The sequence below is a fragment of the Lontra canadensis genome, unplaced genomic scaffold (genome assembly GCF_010015895.1).
Source record: "Lontra canadensis isolate GAN:19392208 unplaced genomic scaffold, GSC_riverotter_1.0 scaffold14, whole genome shotgun sequence".
Lineage (NCBI taxonomy): Eukaryota > Metazoa > Chordata > Mammalia > Carnivora > Mustelidae > Lontra > Lontra canadensis.
Genome location: NW_022631008.1, coordinates 17,761,187 through 17,775,160, shown reverse-complemented (window position 1 = coordinate 17,775,160; position 13,974 = coordinate 17,761,187). Strand labels below are relative to the sequence as shown.

At 38.4% G+C, this 13,974-nt stretch overlaps 1 protein-coding gene across 1 annotated transcript in view; it reads left to right on the top strand.

The window, feature by feature from the left end:
- SIM1 (SIM bHLH transcription factor 1) overlaps positions 1 to 13,974 on the top strand; it is a 67,187-nt gene that overhangs the window by 31,251 nt on the left and 21,962 nt on the right. Inside the window, exon 9 of the mRNA XM_032858203.1 lies at positions 8,055 to 8,223. Coding sequence (XP_032714094.1) covers positions 8,055 to 8,223 — 169 coding nt within the window. The remainder of the gene's footprint in view (positions 1 to 8,054; positions 8,224 to 13,974) is intronic.

Sequence of the window (13,974 nt, the reverse complement as noted above, 5' to 3'; positions counted from 1 at the left end):
CTTTGGTGAAAGAGACAGCACATTTTGCACTGAATTTGTTTGGATCTAACTTTAAAAGACCAATACCTCCCTAACTGCCCCCCAACCCTGGCCCAACTTGGAGAAAATAAGAAACAAAAAAGCTATAAGATCAATAGAATTTGGAACTTAGATCTGTAGGATATAGTACACCTAAACTTCACTAGCTCTAGATGTAGAATAGATCTCTGAGCATAAAAAATTAAGTTTTTCAGAACAAAAAATGTGGCCCCCAAAGTAGGGTTTACTTCATTTAAGTTTTACTTCATGATAAATATGCCATCTATAACTCACAGGAAGCTGAACTTTTGTAAGAAACTACATGGCAAGACTTTCTTTTTTTCAATTATAAGCAATAATTTAGGTTATATTCTCCAAAGAAGGAAACATAGAGTCATAGAGTTCACATGAAGGTCTTCAGAGACAGATAATTCTGTAAGGTAGGAAGGGTAGAAAATAGATCAGAAAGTAAGTGAAATGTATAGGCACTGAGAGAGCATATGGACATTTGGACATTTTAAAATTATAAATGGTGTTCATGAGAAGTTGAACATGTGGGAGAAGAAGTTTCGTGGTGTTGTCCCTCCCATAATTTAATATTACTCACAAAGAAGAAATCCTGGAACTATAAGGAAGAAAAATTGGGGAACCATTTCAATACCAGGTGGGAGTGCCTGGTTTGCCTCAATTAGAGTTTCTTTTTCATGAACTCTTTTTTCTGATTATGAAAGTGATACATATTTATTATAGAAAGAGTGAGGATAATACATAGAGGTATAAAGGGAAGGTAAATAACATCTTTAACCTATTTTCCAGATAGTCACTGTTAACATTTTGATTTTTTTGTTTCACCCTACGTGTATGTAAATACATGCATATATGGTACATGTTGACTTAAAAAGAGATAATTTTTCACTTTATCATTAGTATTTTTCACATCATTAGAATAAAAAAATTGATGCCTGCATAATATTTTATCACATGGGTATACCATAATTAAGTAATGGTTCTATTGTTGCTTTTTATTTACTTATTTACAACTAAATATAAGAAATTATGCTAAGTACCCTTGTATATAGACTTTTGATGCTTATCTCTGACTATTTTCATAAGATATATTCCTAGAAGTTGAATTACTGGATTTAAGAAATGAACATTCTTAAGATTTTTTTTTTTTTTTTAAGATTTTATTTACTTATTTGACAGAGAGACAGAGACACAGTAAGAGAGGGAACACAAGCAGGGGGAGTGGCAGATGGTGAAGCAGGCTTCTCGTGGAACAGGGAGCCCAATACAGGGCTGGATCCCAGAGCCCTGGGATCATGACCTGAGCCAAAGGCAGAGTTTAACAACTGAGCCACCCAGGCGCCCTATTCTTAAGATTCTTGATAAACACTGATGGTTTACTCTTTTTAGCATTAGTATATAAGAATGCTCATTTACTTCACCTTGTCTTCATTGAGATTTTAGTGTCATTAAAATAAAATCTTTGTCGATTTGAGAGATAGAAGTGACAAAAAATCTGAAAGCTGCCTTAATTCATATAGGTTTTTACAAGTGGGCTAAAGTTTTAAAAAATCGTTCCTCAGCAATTTGTAGATTGTTTACATCCTTTTCATATTTTTCTATTTCAGAGATATTGTATTATCGATTTGTAGAAGTTATTTCTCTAGAGGTTTAAAGTACTATTCCTCTGCACTCCTTCAGTACAGTTGTAATAGTTCCAAATAAATGGCTGAAGATAAAACCAATTTAGTATTCTAGTTTAAGTATCACATATGCCATGCCTGAATCGCAACTTGACCAAAAAATCAGTGCATTTTCTTAATATGCATAATGCTAAAACAATAGCATGATTTGTTTCTTTAATTTAGGATCTCACAGAATATCAGAATGATCATTATTATTTACAATCTTGGAGTTTAAAAATCCCTCACATAAACTTACTTACTTAGTAGGTATTTTTTTCTTGCTTATGTAGAAAGGTTTGCCAATTTTTAAAAATTTTGGTCATTTGGATTTAAGATAAATAAAAGTTTATTGCATTGAGAATTCTTTTGTTAATCAGTTGCAAGAGAGCATCTGCTCTCTGTAAGATATGGTACTAGACAGTAAATGGAGACTATCATAAGAGAAGGAATTTAGGAGATTGTTTTCTGATATACTATTTGCCACACTGTGTGACAGGAACTAGATGTGCTAAGTGAGCGTTAGAGACCGTGGCCGGCGTAGGCGCTGAGGGAGGAAGCAGGAAATCACTGTGGCCTCTGTAGGTAAAGAAACAATGTTTATTCTTCCGATCCATGAGCATGGAATGGTCCAGATGCATGTTGTGGCGGGTCTGGACTTAGCTATATTTCAACTTGTTGTCATGGGTTTGTGCAGAGGTTTTCCATAATCTCTGTTGTGAGGATGGTTGACTTTGCTACATCTTACCAAACTATTACAGTTTTTTACTTGCTTTTTAGTTATTATTTGCCTCTTATTTACACCCCCTGTCTTTCCTTCTTGAAATTACAGTGTGAGGGTAGACTTTGTGCCTAAGCCATCCCTCCCCCTTGTCGTGCCATCCTCTCCATAGCATGTTGGAGGAGACCTACAAAATAGAGGAGAAAGATGTTTCTAGGCAGAGGCAGTGTTTATGTAAAACCAAAGACTTCTGGGGAACTACTAAAATCACTAGAGCAAATGGAGAAAACCACAAGGAGCAAACACAAATCCACTTATTAGTATGAGACTATTATATTTCCAAGGGTGCCTTAGCCTAATTTCCCAGCAGATGTCTTCGTTTGTGAGCCTCTCACAGTATGGAATCCTCCTTATCAGCTCTCTCTGCTGGGCTCCATGGGAGCCTGAAAATGAAACATAAACTAGGTCTCTCTGCTGCAGAGGTTTACCCAGTGGCCGGGCAATAACTCTGCCAGAATATAAAGAAGGTCATGCACTTCGTGTGACAGTGATTTGAGAATCCAATTAAAAAGTTTAGTGTAAGACGCAGTCCGTCCAACTTAATCCGATCACACTTTAATGCAATCCTCTACTAATTGTAGTCAGTGCCTTGGAGCCAAATCAATTGTATGTCTCTGTTTCCACGTTTTCCTCCGTAATTTGATCACCTTCAGCTGTTTTTTTGTTTGTTTGTTTGTTTTGTTTTTTTAAATAGCTCAATTGGGAAATCTGGCAACATCTTTTAAGAATAGCCACATAACATAAAGCCAGCAAAGACACTTCAGAATGTCCAGCTTCAAAAGTGACATGCCTGCAGCAAAAAGTCACTTGTCTACAATGGAAGTGCACTAGGAGATAGCAGAGTTGAAGAGGAAAGGTTCTTGGGAAGAATCTTGACTCACCATTAACTGAGAAAATGCTGCTGATTGCTTATCTCTACAATCATTGCAACTCACTTGAACTTTGCAAATATAGTCATGCTGCTGTTGGCGCCATGGACACCAGTTTCCCAGTCAAAATGATAGAAATTATATTAATGCATTTCTCTGAAGCTAAAAGTACCTCTTAATGGTGAAGAGAGACCTCTTGTTTGCTTTGCAAGGGCATCACACTGAGGTCCCCTATGGCAAGTTGGCACTTACCTCATGAGTGGTCATGGCATATCGCTGAAGGCCAGGAAGGCCAATGATGCAAAAATGGCCCCTTTTATTCTATTGGAATTTGAGTAATTCCAAATATGTACATGGCTATTATAAAGTTTAGAGTAGACTCAGATGGTTAATTCTGCAAATTGAATGATTTCTGACTGTCCATAATGGAATAAGAGGATTACTTTGGTCTGTGCAAATATGAGTGAGATTGACAAGCTGCAAGTCCTAGTGATTGCAAATTACCCATTTCACATTGCTTTAGGAGCCAGGGTACCTGAGGATGTCTGCAGCTCTAGTACAAGTCACTCAATGGAGGAAAAAAAAAAACAAATGTAAATTGATATCAATAGCCGTTTTGAAAAAATATGCCAAAGGGCATATGCTCACAGTTCCTCTTTTGATATGCCCATTGTATCCAGAACAGTGTGAGCTTCCCTAGTGAGGGGAGCCTGTGGAGTCCTGAATATGGTCTATCTGGCACTTTCCAGGAAAGCTTTACAAGTAGAGTAGGGCTGTGTCCTGTCCCTCCTTTACTAAAGTCACCTAAGTCTAATTCCTCACTGTATTCATTCCAGAGTCCCTGGGTTGTGCACCCAAGTATTTTATTTTGTCTTGCTCCACAGGGGAACATTGAACGGCTTTGCTAACTGTGGTGTGTGTGTGTGTGTGTGTGTGTGTGTGTGTGTGTGTGTGTAAGAGAGAGAGAGAGAGAGAGAGAGAGAGATACCAGAATGTGCCTCACTGCTGAGAAGGGAGGGAGTGTCTGGGTTTGGAGGAGGGAAATGGAACTCATACTGTGATTCCCATCAGCATCTAGACCTTTAATCTACACAAATGAAATGCTCCAATTTAATAGAATTCTAAAAGTAAAACAAATGCTTTGTTCTTAGTGAATCTGTCATTCAGAGCTGCTCTTGGTAGCACATCAACTGTACTTGAAATGTCTTTAAGTGGGTATTTTTTTATTGTGCTTTTCATCTTAACACATCTTTGAGTTGTTAGAGGAACAGGAAGTTTGAGCTCCTCTCAGCATATCAGGTGTGTGCTACTCTCAAGTCCCCATTTGCTTACTCAGCAGCAAAGAGCTTACCTTAGTGAGTATTTTGGCCATACTGAAATAGAGCTTAGAGACTAAGAAACAACAGAACAAATTAATATGAGTTAGCGGTAGAGAGGAAAGAAATACAACATAAGGAGATGTTTGTAATGAAGTGTATTATAGCCACTACCAAAGCGTAACTATTGTTTTGGGGAAGTCAGGTGCCAAAAAGCACCACAAAGTATGGAAGTAAAGAAATAATACTTACTGTTTGTTGAGCATTTACTCTGTTCTAGGCACTGTGCTATGAGTTTTCTATATAATATTTTTCTAAACCTTAGCACATCCATTGCTATGAGTTACAAAGAGGAAATTGAGGTCTAGATGGGTTGTTACACACTAAGTGGCTCAAACCATGGTCTACCTGACCTCATGATATTTTTGTTATTTTTGGTGGATTCTTTATGGTCTTTTTAGATGGACAGCAAAATATTAATATTTTTATTTATCAAAAGTATTTGTATAACTCTTCTTATATTTTTTAGCATTTTCATGTGACTCTGTAGAATTTCAAATCCTTTATTTGTTTTGAATTTTTATTTAAGCCTATTTGGAGTATTTCTATCATTGGAAACTAGGCAAAAACTTAGGGAAGACTTCTTCAGTAGTTGAGATGCATACTCCCAATGCCTGATAGTGTATGTGAGAGAAATGAATCCTTGTTTACTCTCTGCTTATTGCCATGAAGTCTCTGTGCTGAAATGTTGCATTGAGAGTGTGTTTTAAAAATTATGTGGCCAAATTTTCAGGGGTGCAGGGTTTTTGCTATCAGTCTGGATCCTGTCAGGCAGAGACCGAATGGATTTACCAACACTCTCTTGACACAGGAGATGCCCAAGCATAGGAGCTCTACCTCCTATCAGAGTCCACCTTGCTCACTGTCACATGCATGTGATCTCAGGGAAGATGGTCAGAGACTCACAGCCCAGAAGGCTCTTTTCCAACAGAGAAATATTGTTGGGCTGCTGGTTATTAATAGTCACTGAGGAAAAGGGTCCTTTCTGAGTTGCATCTTTATCTTCTTTCTCTTCCAGATGTGTGAAATATTATGCAGTTGACATTGGAACATAACAAAATGTCTCTTGACTCTTGCCCTCTAGGAACTTGGAACTCCGAGGAATGATTAGATATTATCGCTTGAAAAATAAGGTTGGAGGAGGAAAAGGGTATTTTCTGGTCCCCTCCCTACTTCCTGCAGGACCTGGCCTTGGTGTCTTCTTCCTGAGCACAGCAACTTAGTCCTTCTGTTCATTGATATCTCCCCAGGACCTCCACAGAGATACTCAGTAAACATGTATTGAAGGAATTAATGGGGTTAGCAGTTGGGAAGCGCTTCAGAGGCAAGTAGGATTTAAGATAGTTCTTTATTAGAGGAGTTCTATAGGTATGTGTTGGAGGAGGAAGAGAGGAAAGTATAAAGTTAGTTTGGGGAGAAGAATTTTGGGTGAAGTGAGGAGCTGATGAAGGAAAATTTTCATATATTGTCAGAAAAATAGGTGGGAACTACATCTCTAAATTTCAATTTAGAAACTGAATTTCTAACCAAGAAGTGCAAAGAGTCTGTGTTGTGTGTTTTCCTTGGGAGATGATTAGAGTAATAAAGCACATCAGTCATATGATTCAACTTCCCAAGCCTGGAATGCATATCGCATGCCCACCTTCTAAATTTTTTTGCTTGCATAGGATAATTTTTTTTAACTTGCCCTGAGTAGTTGGACTATTTGATATAAAGTCATTGTAATTTGCTGACATATACCACTATATTGTAGTTTGTGGCCATGCTATTATTAAACCTGTTTTAGCTGATTTCTATCAGGTATAATAGTTAGATATTTCTATCTATATATTTATATATATATTTATATATATTTCTCTCTATATATATTTCTATATATGCATATTCTATATATTTCTATCCTTGTCACTCGTCACTTGCTTGATTTTCCTTTGACTTTGCCTGATCTCTCTGTAGAAGAATAGGGAAGAGGAAGGGAAGGTAAATGAATATTTGCTGATCTCTGGAAATCTACCAATCACTTTAACATTTTGAACTTTATTAGTTTATTACATTAAATATGCCTACTTTAATCCAAAGAGTATTAAAAATGCATGTAATTTTTTTTTAGAAAAGTGAACCCATTAGATAAAAGGAAAAATAAAAGAAGTCAGCGTAGCACAAAAATGCCTGCCCTGGGGTCTTTGTATACTTGTTAGAGGTGGTTACATATCAGATTTGGGGCTCAGAGCTTTTTGACTTCCAGTGGAATGGGGGGGAAACATGATGGGTTGTATGCTTCATGGTGTCTGTGAGATAAATCAGTTTCCCAGGAGCAGTCCAACTAGTTCTGGAACCTGAAAGGGAATTCTCCCACGGGTCCTCATAAAGAAGACTATGAAACATTTTATTTTGTCTGCCAGTGGGAAGGGGAGATATCTTCTTATGGAAACTGAGGAGTCCATCAAGATTCTCTCTCCTGATGCGGTCTGAGGTGATAGCTGTGGGCAGGGCCAACCTATCATCTTCAGTCCCTAAATACCTCAAGCCATACCTTTGTAATGAGCTCTCCAAGATATACTCTTTATCCTCTTCACATCACAGTCTGCAGTTACTATGTTTCATATTTGTTTACCGTGTCTTCTTGGAAATAGATTGTAATCTGTGGAAGGGCAAGGACTCTAGGCTGCTTACTCATTCTTCCATTTCCACATAGCACAAAGCCTGGTATATATTAAGAGCTTAATAAATATTTATTGAAGATGGAATGGAAAGAACTGCTGGTAAAATGTACCCAAGTGTAACTGAATTAGTTAGCCCGTTAAAAGGGAATTTTAACTACTTATAAGCCTAGTTTCACTGGTTTGCTAGCTATAAAATACTAGGAATGTTTACCACAATGATTGATCTTGGAACAGCTGACATTCTTCTTGCCAATAATCAGATAGCATCAGATGGCCAGTTGTCTGTTGAATTCACCCTATACAGAAAATCTGTTAGAGTAGATTTTATAATCTACACCTCACCGATGAGGACACAAAAACTCAGAGAAGTTGAATTATGGATTTATTTTCTACTTATAATCAAAAATGTATTTTAAAATCTAGACATTTTCATGAGTATATCATATAATTTGGCTGTGGTATATGGGGCAGCTACCTCTGTATACATTAGTTAAATGTTAGGCATTTCTAAAATAATCAAGGTGTTTGTGGCAACCAGTTATATGGCTAACTTTTGCTGGCTTTCTTTTCAAATATGGATTACTGCCATTCCTGGTGAGAGAACACATGCACCTTTTTCCTGTGGTGGCAGATTAAGGGCTGTGTCTCTCACCCTACAGGGACACAGAATACAAAGGATTGCAGCTCTCCCTGGATCAGATCTCAGCCTCTAAACCAGCCTTCTCCTACACCAGCAGTTCCACTCCTACCATGACTGACAACAGGAAGGGGGCCAAGTCCAGGCTCTCCAGCTCAAAGTCAAAATCCAGAACTTCCCCATATCCTCAGGTAAGTGCACTGCCATTTTGCAACTTTCTTTTCTTGTTTGTGTGTGGGGATGACTTGGTTTGGTCTCAAAGTTGAGAAAGTCTTAACACAGTTTGGAATTCATTATCTGGTTGTAATAAATTTAAAACTTCTATGTAAAGCTTTCTAAAACTATCTTCTTCCGCTCTTCTCCTTTTAAAATAACTATGCTAGTAAAAATTTGAAATGATCCTTGGTTTGCTTCTTTTATATGGAGATCGTGAGAGTCTCAGTTGCAGTTGAAGCCATAACTCTGTTTTTTTAAGGAGATTGATTGAAAAGATGTAGCCGGCATAGCAAAATGTGGAAAACAAGAGCTTAACATGGTAAAATTGATTCTTAGGATAGGAACTGAAGTAGAAGGAAATGAAAAGGTGGAGGCCAAGAATCAAGGCTGCGTCTTGTCATGAGATGTATGCATGCGAGGACTATCTGGGGAAGGAGGGAAGTAGAATCTACCAGATGGCAGGAATGGTAGGAAAAGCAACTCTCTTCTCATCTTGACAAAGTGGTGAGCTGATGAGACCCAGATGAGGTAACTCTAGTAATACTGCATGGCACAGGATGAGTCTGTGCTCTTGGAAAGAAAAATACTGTTTTTCTAATCAGTCACTGTTAGAAATTAGACTATACCAAGATACATGCACAACTGTCTCCTGGCCTGAAAGAAGTGGGACAGAATTGGGGATTCTCTACTCCTAGGATCTTGGGACCATCTCACCTCTATCCTTTTCCTTAAGGTGTCACATCACTCGAGTAACTCAGGAGAAGATTCCTAGGCTTATATAAAGCCAAACTGGATTTGGAGTTATTTTGTCAAAGTGGTCTTTAGTGTTTATGTTTTAAATATAGTTTTTAAACTAAACATGGCCATCTACTGGTTACAGAAACTGTTATGGCCTTACTTATCAGAGCAATATTACTCTGTTGATTTCTACAAATGTGTATACTATGTGAGGAAATGTCATTTGTTGAACTCATGCTTACTAAGAAGCTACCATTTGCTAGATTATTTTAGCAGCTTGGTATATAAAGATGAGAAGATCATGGCCCCAAAAGATTTATGTCACACAATTTAAAATCTCCCACAGAAGGCTAGATCTCTTTGCTCTGACAAAAGGGAGGGAGTTGATATGTGACGCCTAGACAGTTTTCAGTGTACACCCTCTGTTATGAGGACTGAGCATTTTACTTAAAAAGTACATTTTAGTTAAAGTCACCATGGAGGAGGAGTTGCTTCTTTTTATTGAACATCTGAGAAGCTTTTATTATTACAATCTTGTACCTTGGGGAAAAATTTTACTGTCTCTTTCTATTACTTGGAAGTATTGATTATGCCTTTGGGTAATTTTATCCTTAAATAAACAGGAATGTTGAACACATAGATGAAAGAAGAATTTAAATTAAGAAATACTATGTTAAGAAGGCATTTATCTGTTGTTATACAGAAATTAAGCCATAAAATATCTCCCCATTGGACTTCCCAAAACTCACTAATTCTGTTCTTACATTCACAGCTCTAACATATAAAATTTCTATTAGTTTGCTCTAATGGTAGACTGCTCATTTTTTAAAGATTGATTGATTGATTGATTTCAGAGGAAAGGAGAGAGAACATGCATGAGTTGGGGGGAAGGCAGAGGGAGAGAGCATCTTAAGCATGCTCCATGCCCAGCATGGATCCCAATGTGGGGCTCAATCTCACAACCCTGAGATCATGACCTAAGCTAAAATCACAAGTTGGACATTTAACCAACTGAGCCACCCAGGTGCCCCTAGATGACTCATTTTTAAAAAAATGTTGCAACTGCCATTAGACTGCTCTTTGTACATGTGGTCATACATGGAGGAGGAGTTAATTTGAAAGTTATACATGTTTCCTAGTTTATTTTAATTTTTTAGAAGATTTTATTTATTTGAGAGAGAGAGAGAGAGCGCTTGCAGGAGCAGAGGGAAGCAGCAGAGGGAGTGGGAGAAACAGGCTCCTTGCTGAGCAGGGAGTCCGAGGAGGGGCTCAATCCCAGGACCCTGGGATCATGATCTGAGCTGAAGGCAGAGGCTTTAACCCACTGAGCCACCCAGACACCCCACATGTTCCCTAGTTTAAAAAAAATACAGAAGATTGTCTACCTTGGACTGGCTGCCTCTGCCTTTGGTAACTCCTCTATATAAATTCTCCAACCTACCAATGTTGACCCATAGATAGGGACATCTCTATGCCTCCATTTAGCAGGAACAAGGTACAAAAGATAAGACCTTCCACCCTCAAAAACCTTAAAGATTTAAGGGTCAAAATTGTTTAGAGGGGGAATGATGTGGAGAACAAAGGCAAGAAAAAAAATGTAGATAAAATTAAATTTCCTTATAACCTTCAACCCACAGACAAATACTTGAGACCGGTAGAATAGACATCGCTCTAGGAAGCTCCACTCTTACTGTTCATGCTTTGCTAGAGAGAAAAGCAACCTTAGCTTGACAATAGTAAGGTCTCCAGGACCCTGTGCATCTTCTTTAGCACATGAATGTTCTTTTGGAAACTTCCCTCTTTCTTTACCTTCCTCAACTCCAACTTATATAATCAATTGCTCCTCATGACCTCCGTGCAGACTTTTCTGCCCACGAGTCCGGTCCCCATGCTCTAATAAAAACACCTTTTGTACCAGAAAAAAATAATAATACAGAAGAGTGAAACATAGACGAAAAAAACACCTCTATTCCCTTATTTTCCCTCTCTGAAATCGCGATTTCTTCTCGAAATATTCTAGGGTGTATAAAAATCATGCACATGCCCACACATATGTCCATATAGGATTTCTCTTGCTGTTTGTGTGTCCATTTTTGTGGCTAGTACTTATATATATGTAGTCCTTAGAACTTGGCTGTATGTCTCATTTGAAATCACACAGGGGGCACCTGGGTAGCTCAGTGGGTTAAAGCCTCTGCCTTTGGCTCAGGTCATGATCCCAGGGTCTTGGGATCAAGCCCCTCATTGGGCTCTCTGCTCAGTGGGGAGCCTGCTTCCTCCTCCTCCTCCTCCTCTCTCTCTCTCTGCCTGCCTCTCTGCCTACTTGTGATCTGTCTGTCAAATTAATAAATAATAATAAAAAAACTTTGAAATCACACAGGCACGAATTAAGTTTACTTAACATTTATGTGCCCAGTAAAGGTTATTTTTTAATTGTGTTTACTTTAGACAATCGTGGTGCTAAGTCAATCATTGACTGAGTTCCTACTATATGGGCTACTAATATGTAGAGATCAGAAGTGGAACACACTGCCTTTGCTTTCAAGAAGCCACTCCTATAGACAGATGAGGGAACAGGCATTTGTAGTGAATTGTCATGGGGTGAGCAGAAGGCCCTCTGGGGGCACATTGGCAAAGCATGAAATCTAGGGCAAACTCCTCACTGTATCTTCTGGAAGAAAACAATTGGGTAGCATCATCTTGGATTTCAAACCCGTAGAAATGTTAAAGAAAAAAAATTATCTACTCAGAAGTCCCATTTGTTTCAAATTGTCCTTATGTTATACTTAACCTTTAATTTTCGTGCATCACTGCTATTATGTGTCCTTGACTCAGGAGATGCTCGCTGATTCCCTGCATTGGAAAGATGCTTTGCTGGCCATTGTGGTGAATGAGGGTAGGGGCTGGGTGAAAGTTGCTAGAATATAAAGAAGTGGTATAAGAAATGTCCTTAAGCTTTACAAGACAGCTGAAATGATAATTTACACTTTAGAATCAGTACTGCATAGGAGAGAGATGACGTACACAAAGGGCTTTATGAGTGGGGTCAGCTGCAGGGAGGTAGCCTGGATGACTGGGGAAGGCATTGTGCCTGACCTGGCTTTGAGAGTTGGGTTCAGGCATACAGGCGTAAGGAAAGGATGAGGACACTTCAGAAGACCAAGATTATGAAGAAATGGCAGAGATGCATTGTGACTGGAACTGGAGCCAAGTGGGGAAGATTTTCGTCCCTGTGGTTGAGGACTAGGGATGATACATTGGGAAACGTTGGTTGGTGCCAAGTATCTGCCAGGCCAAGGAATTCCGAATTTGTTTTATGGAGAGCCAGTAGAGGTTTTTGAACAGGAAATGAGGGCATTAAGGTGGTTGAAGCAAGGCAGACTCCTCATGTGAAGAGTCCTGGCATGCATCTGGGAAGGTCTGAACTAAAGTTCTCTACAGAAGTAAACAACCTTAGAGAAGAAGAATGGATGAAGTCCTTTTTATCCTTGGCTGCTTGCACCAATTCTCCTTATAGAGTTATTTTGATCACTAAAGACTTATCTTGAAATTATACTTTTAAAGATTTTATTTATTATTTGACAGACAGAGAGGCAGGCAGAGAGAGAGAGAGAAGCAGGCTCCCTGCTGAGGAGAGAGCCTGATGCGGGGCTCGATCCCAGGACCCTGGGATCATGACCTGAGTCAAAGGCAGAGGCTTTAACCCACTGAGCCACTCAGGGGCCCCAAGCTTTTGTGTTTAGTTTTGAATACTTCTGCCCCTTTTCTCAAAAATAAAAAGAAAACCTCGTCTGTTATTTGCATGGTTACATGCTTTCAGCGTGCAAATTCTTCTCATTAGAATTTTCAAGAGGCAGTTTCCAGAGCAAAGCTGAGCTCACATGGTACATCTTGCTCCTCTTATTAGTTATGTAAATGGTGATTTAATTATTCTATCAATGTTATTTATTAGGCTCTTTGCTCTATGATACGTTGGGCATATCTAGAAATCTCTCAAAGTTGTCTGCTGAATGGCAAATAGTAACACTGCTTTTTGGAATTATTTAGGCACCCTTCTTTGAACATGTGAGACATGCACAAATTGTAATTTGCTGTCACACCCAGTTTGCAGTAATAGATGAACCTTCAGGTCCCTTCCTGATATGAGATGCTCTTGGGAATGATTTTAGACTTGATTATATTATAGCCACTTAATGAATGACTCAATCACCTTTGTACCTCTATGCATTACTCAGGACAAGAAAGGTTAAAACAGAATTGTTTTTGAATGGTTTTGGAAAAATTGTCATAGGCACTATTATAGTTGATTTCCAAAGACTCTGCACAGAGCTATTGTGCTTTTCTATATTAAGGCAAAACTGTTAAGGCCTGGGGATACATTATGACAGTTGTATTTTATTGTTCCTGGGTTTATGTTCATGAAAATAGCAACTTGTTTTTATAGTTCTGTTGAATCAGAGATGTTGAGCTTATAGAATTTATTTTTCAGACCTTATCTATTAACGATTGCTACAATATTTTTCATCTGTCTTTATGGAGGGAGTCATGGTTACTTTAATATAGTCGGATATTATCTTGCTATGGTTTAATCATGTCAATCATGAATAATTTGCCTTCCTATTCCATAGCCCCCACTCCCCATTCTACCTCCTGATTCCAGTTTCCTTTTAAACTTCTCATTATGGCATGTTTATAGTTGTTAGGTTTATTATAGACAGTGCGTGCCCTCTTACTTTATTGCATATGCCTGCCCTCCTCTTGCTTTTTCCCTAGTCAGTAATAACCAATACACCATGTAATTCTGTAATAACAGCGCATGCATAAGACTGCTTGTGTTTCTGAAATCTGAAAGTATTTAATCACTTGCTACAGACACACGTACCACTTGCTGGTTTTACTCCACATCTGTTACCTTAAATAATCCTACAGAACCCTCTTAATTTTCACTGCCAGCAATCTGGCTTCCTTTTGGTGAAGGTAAAATCTCT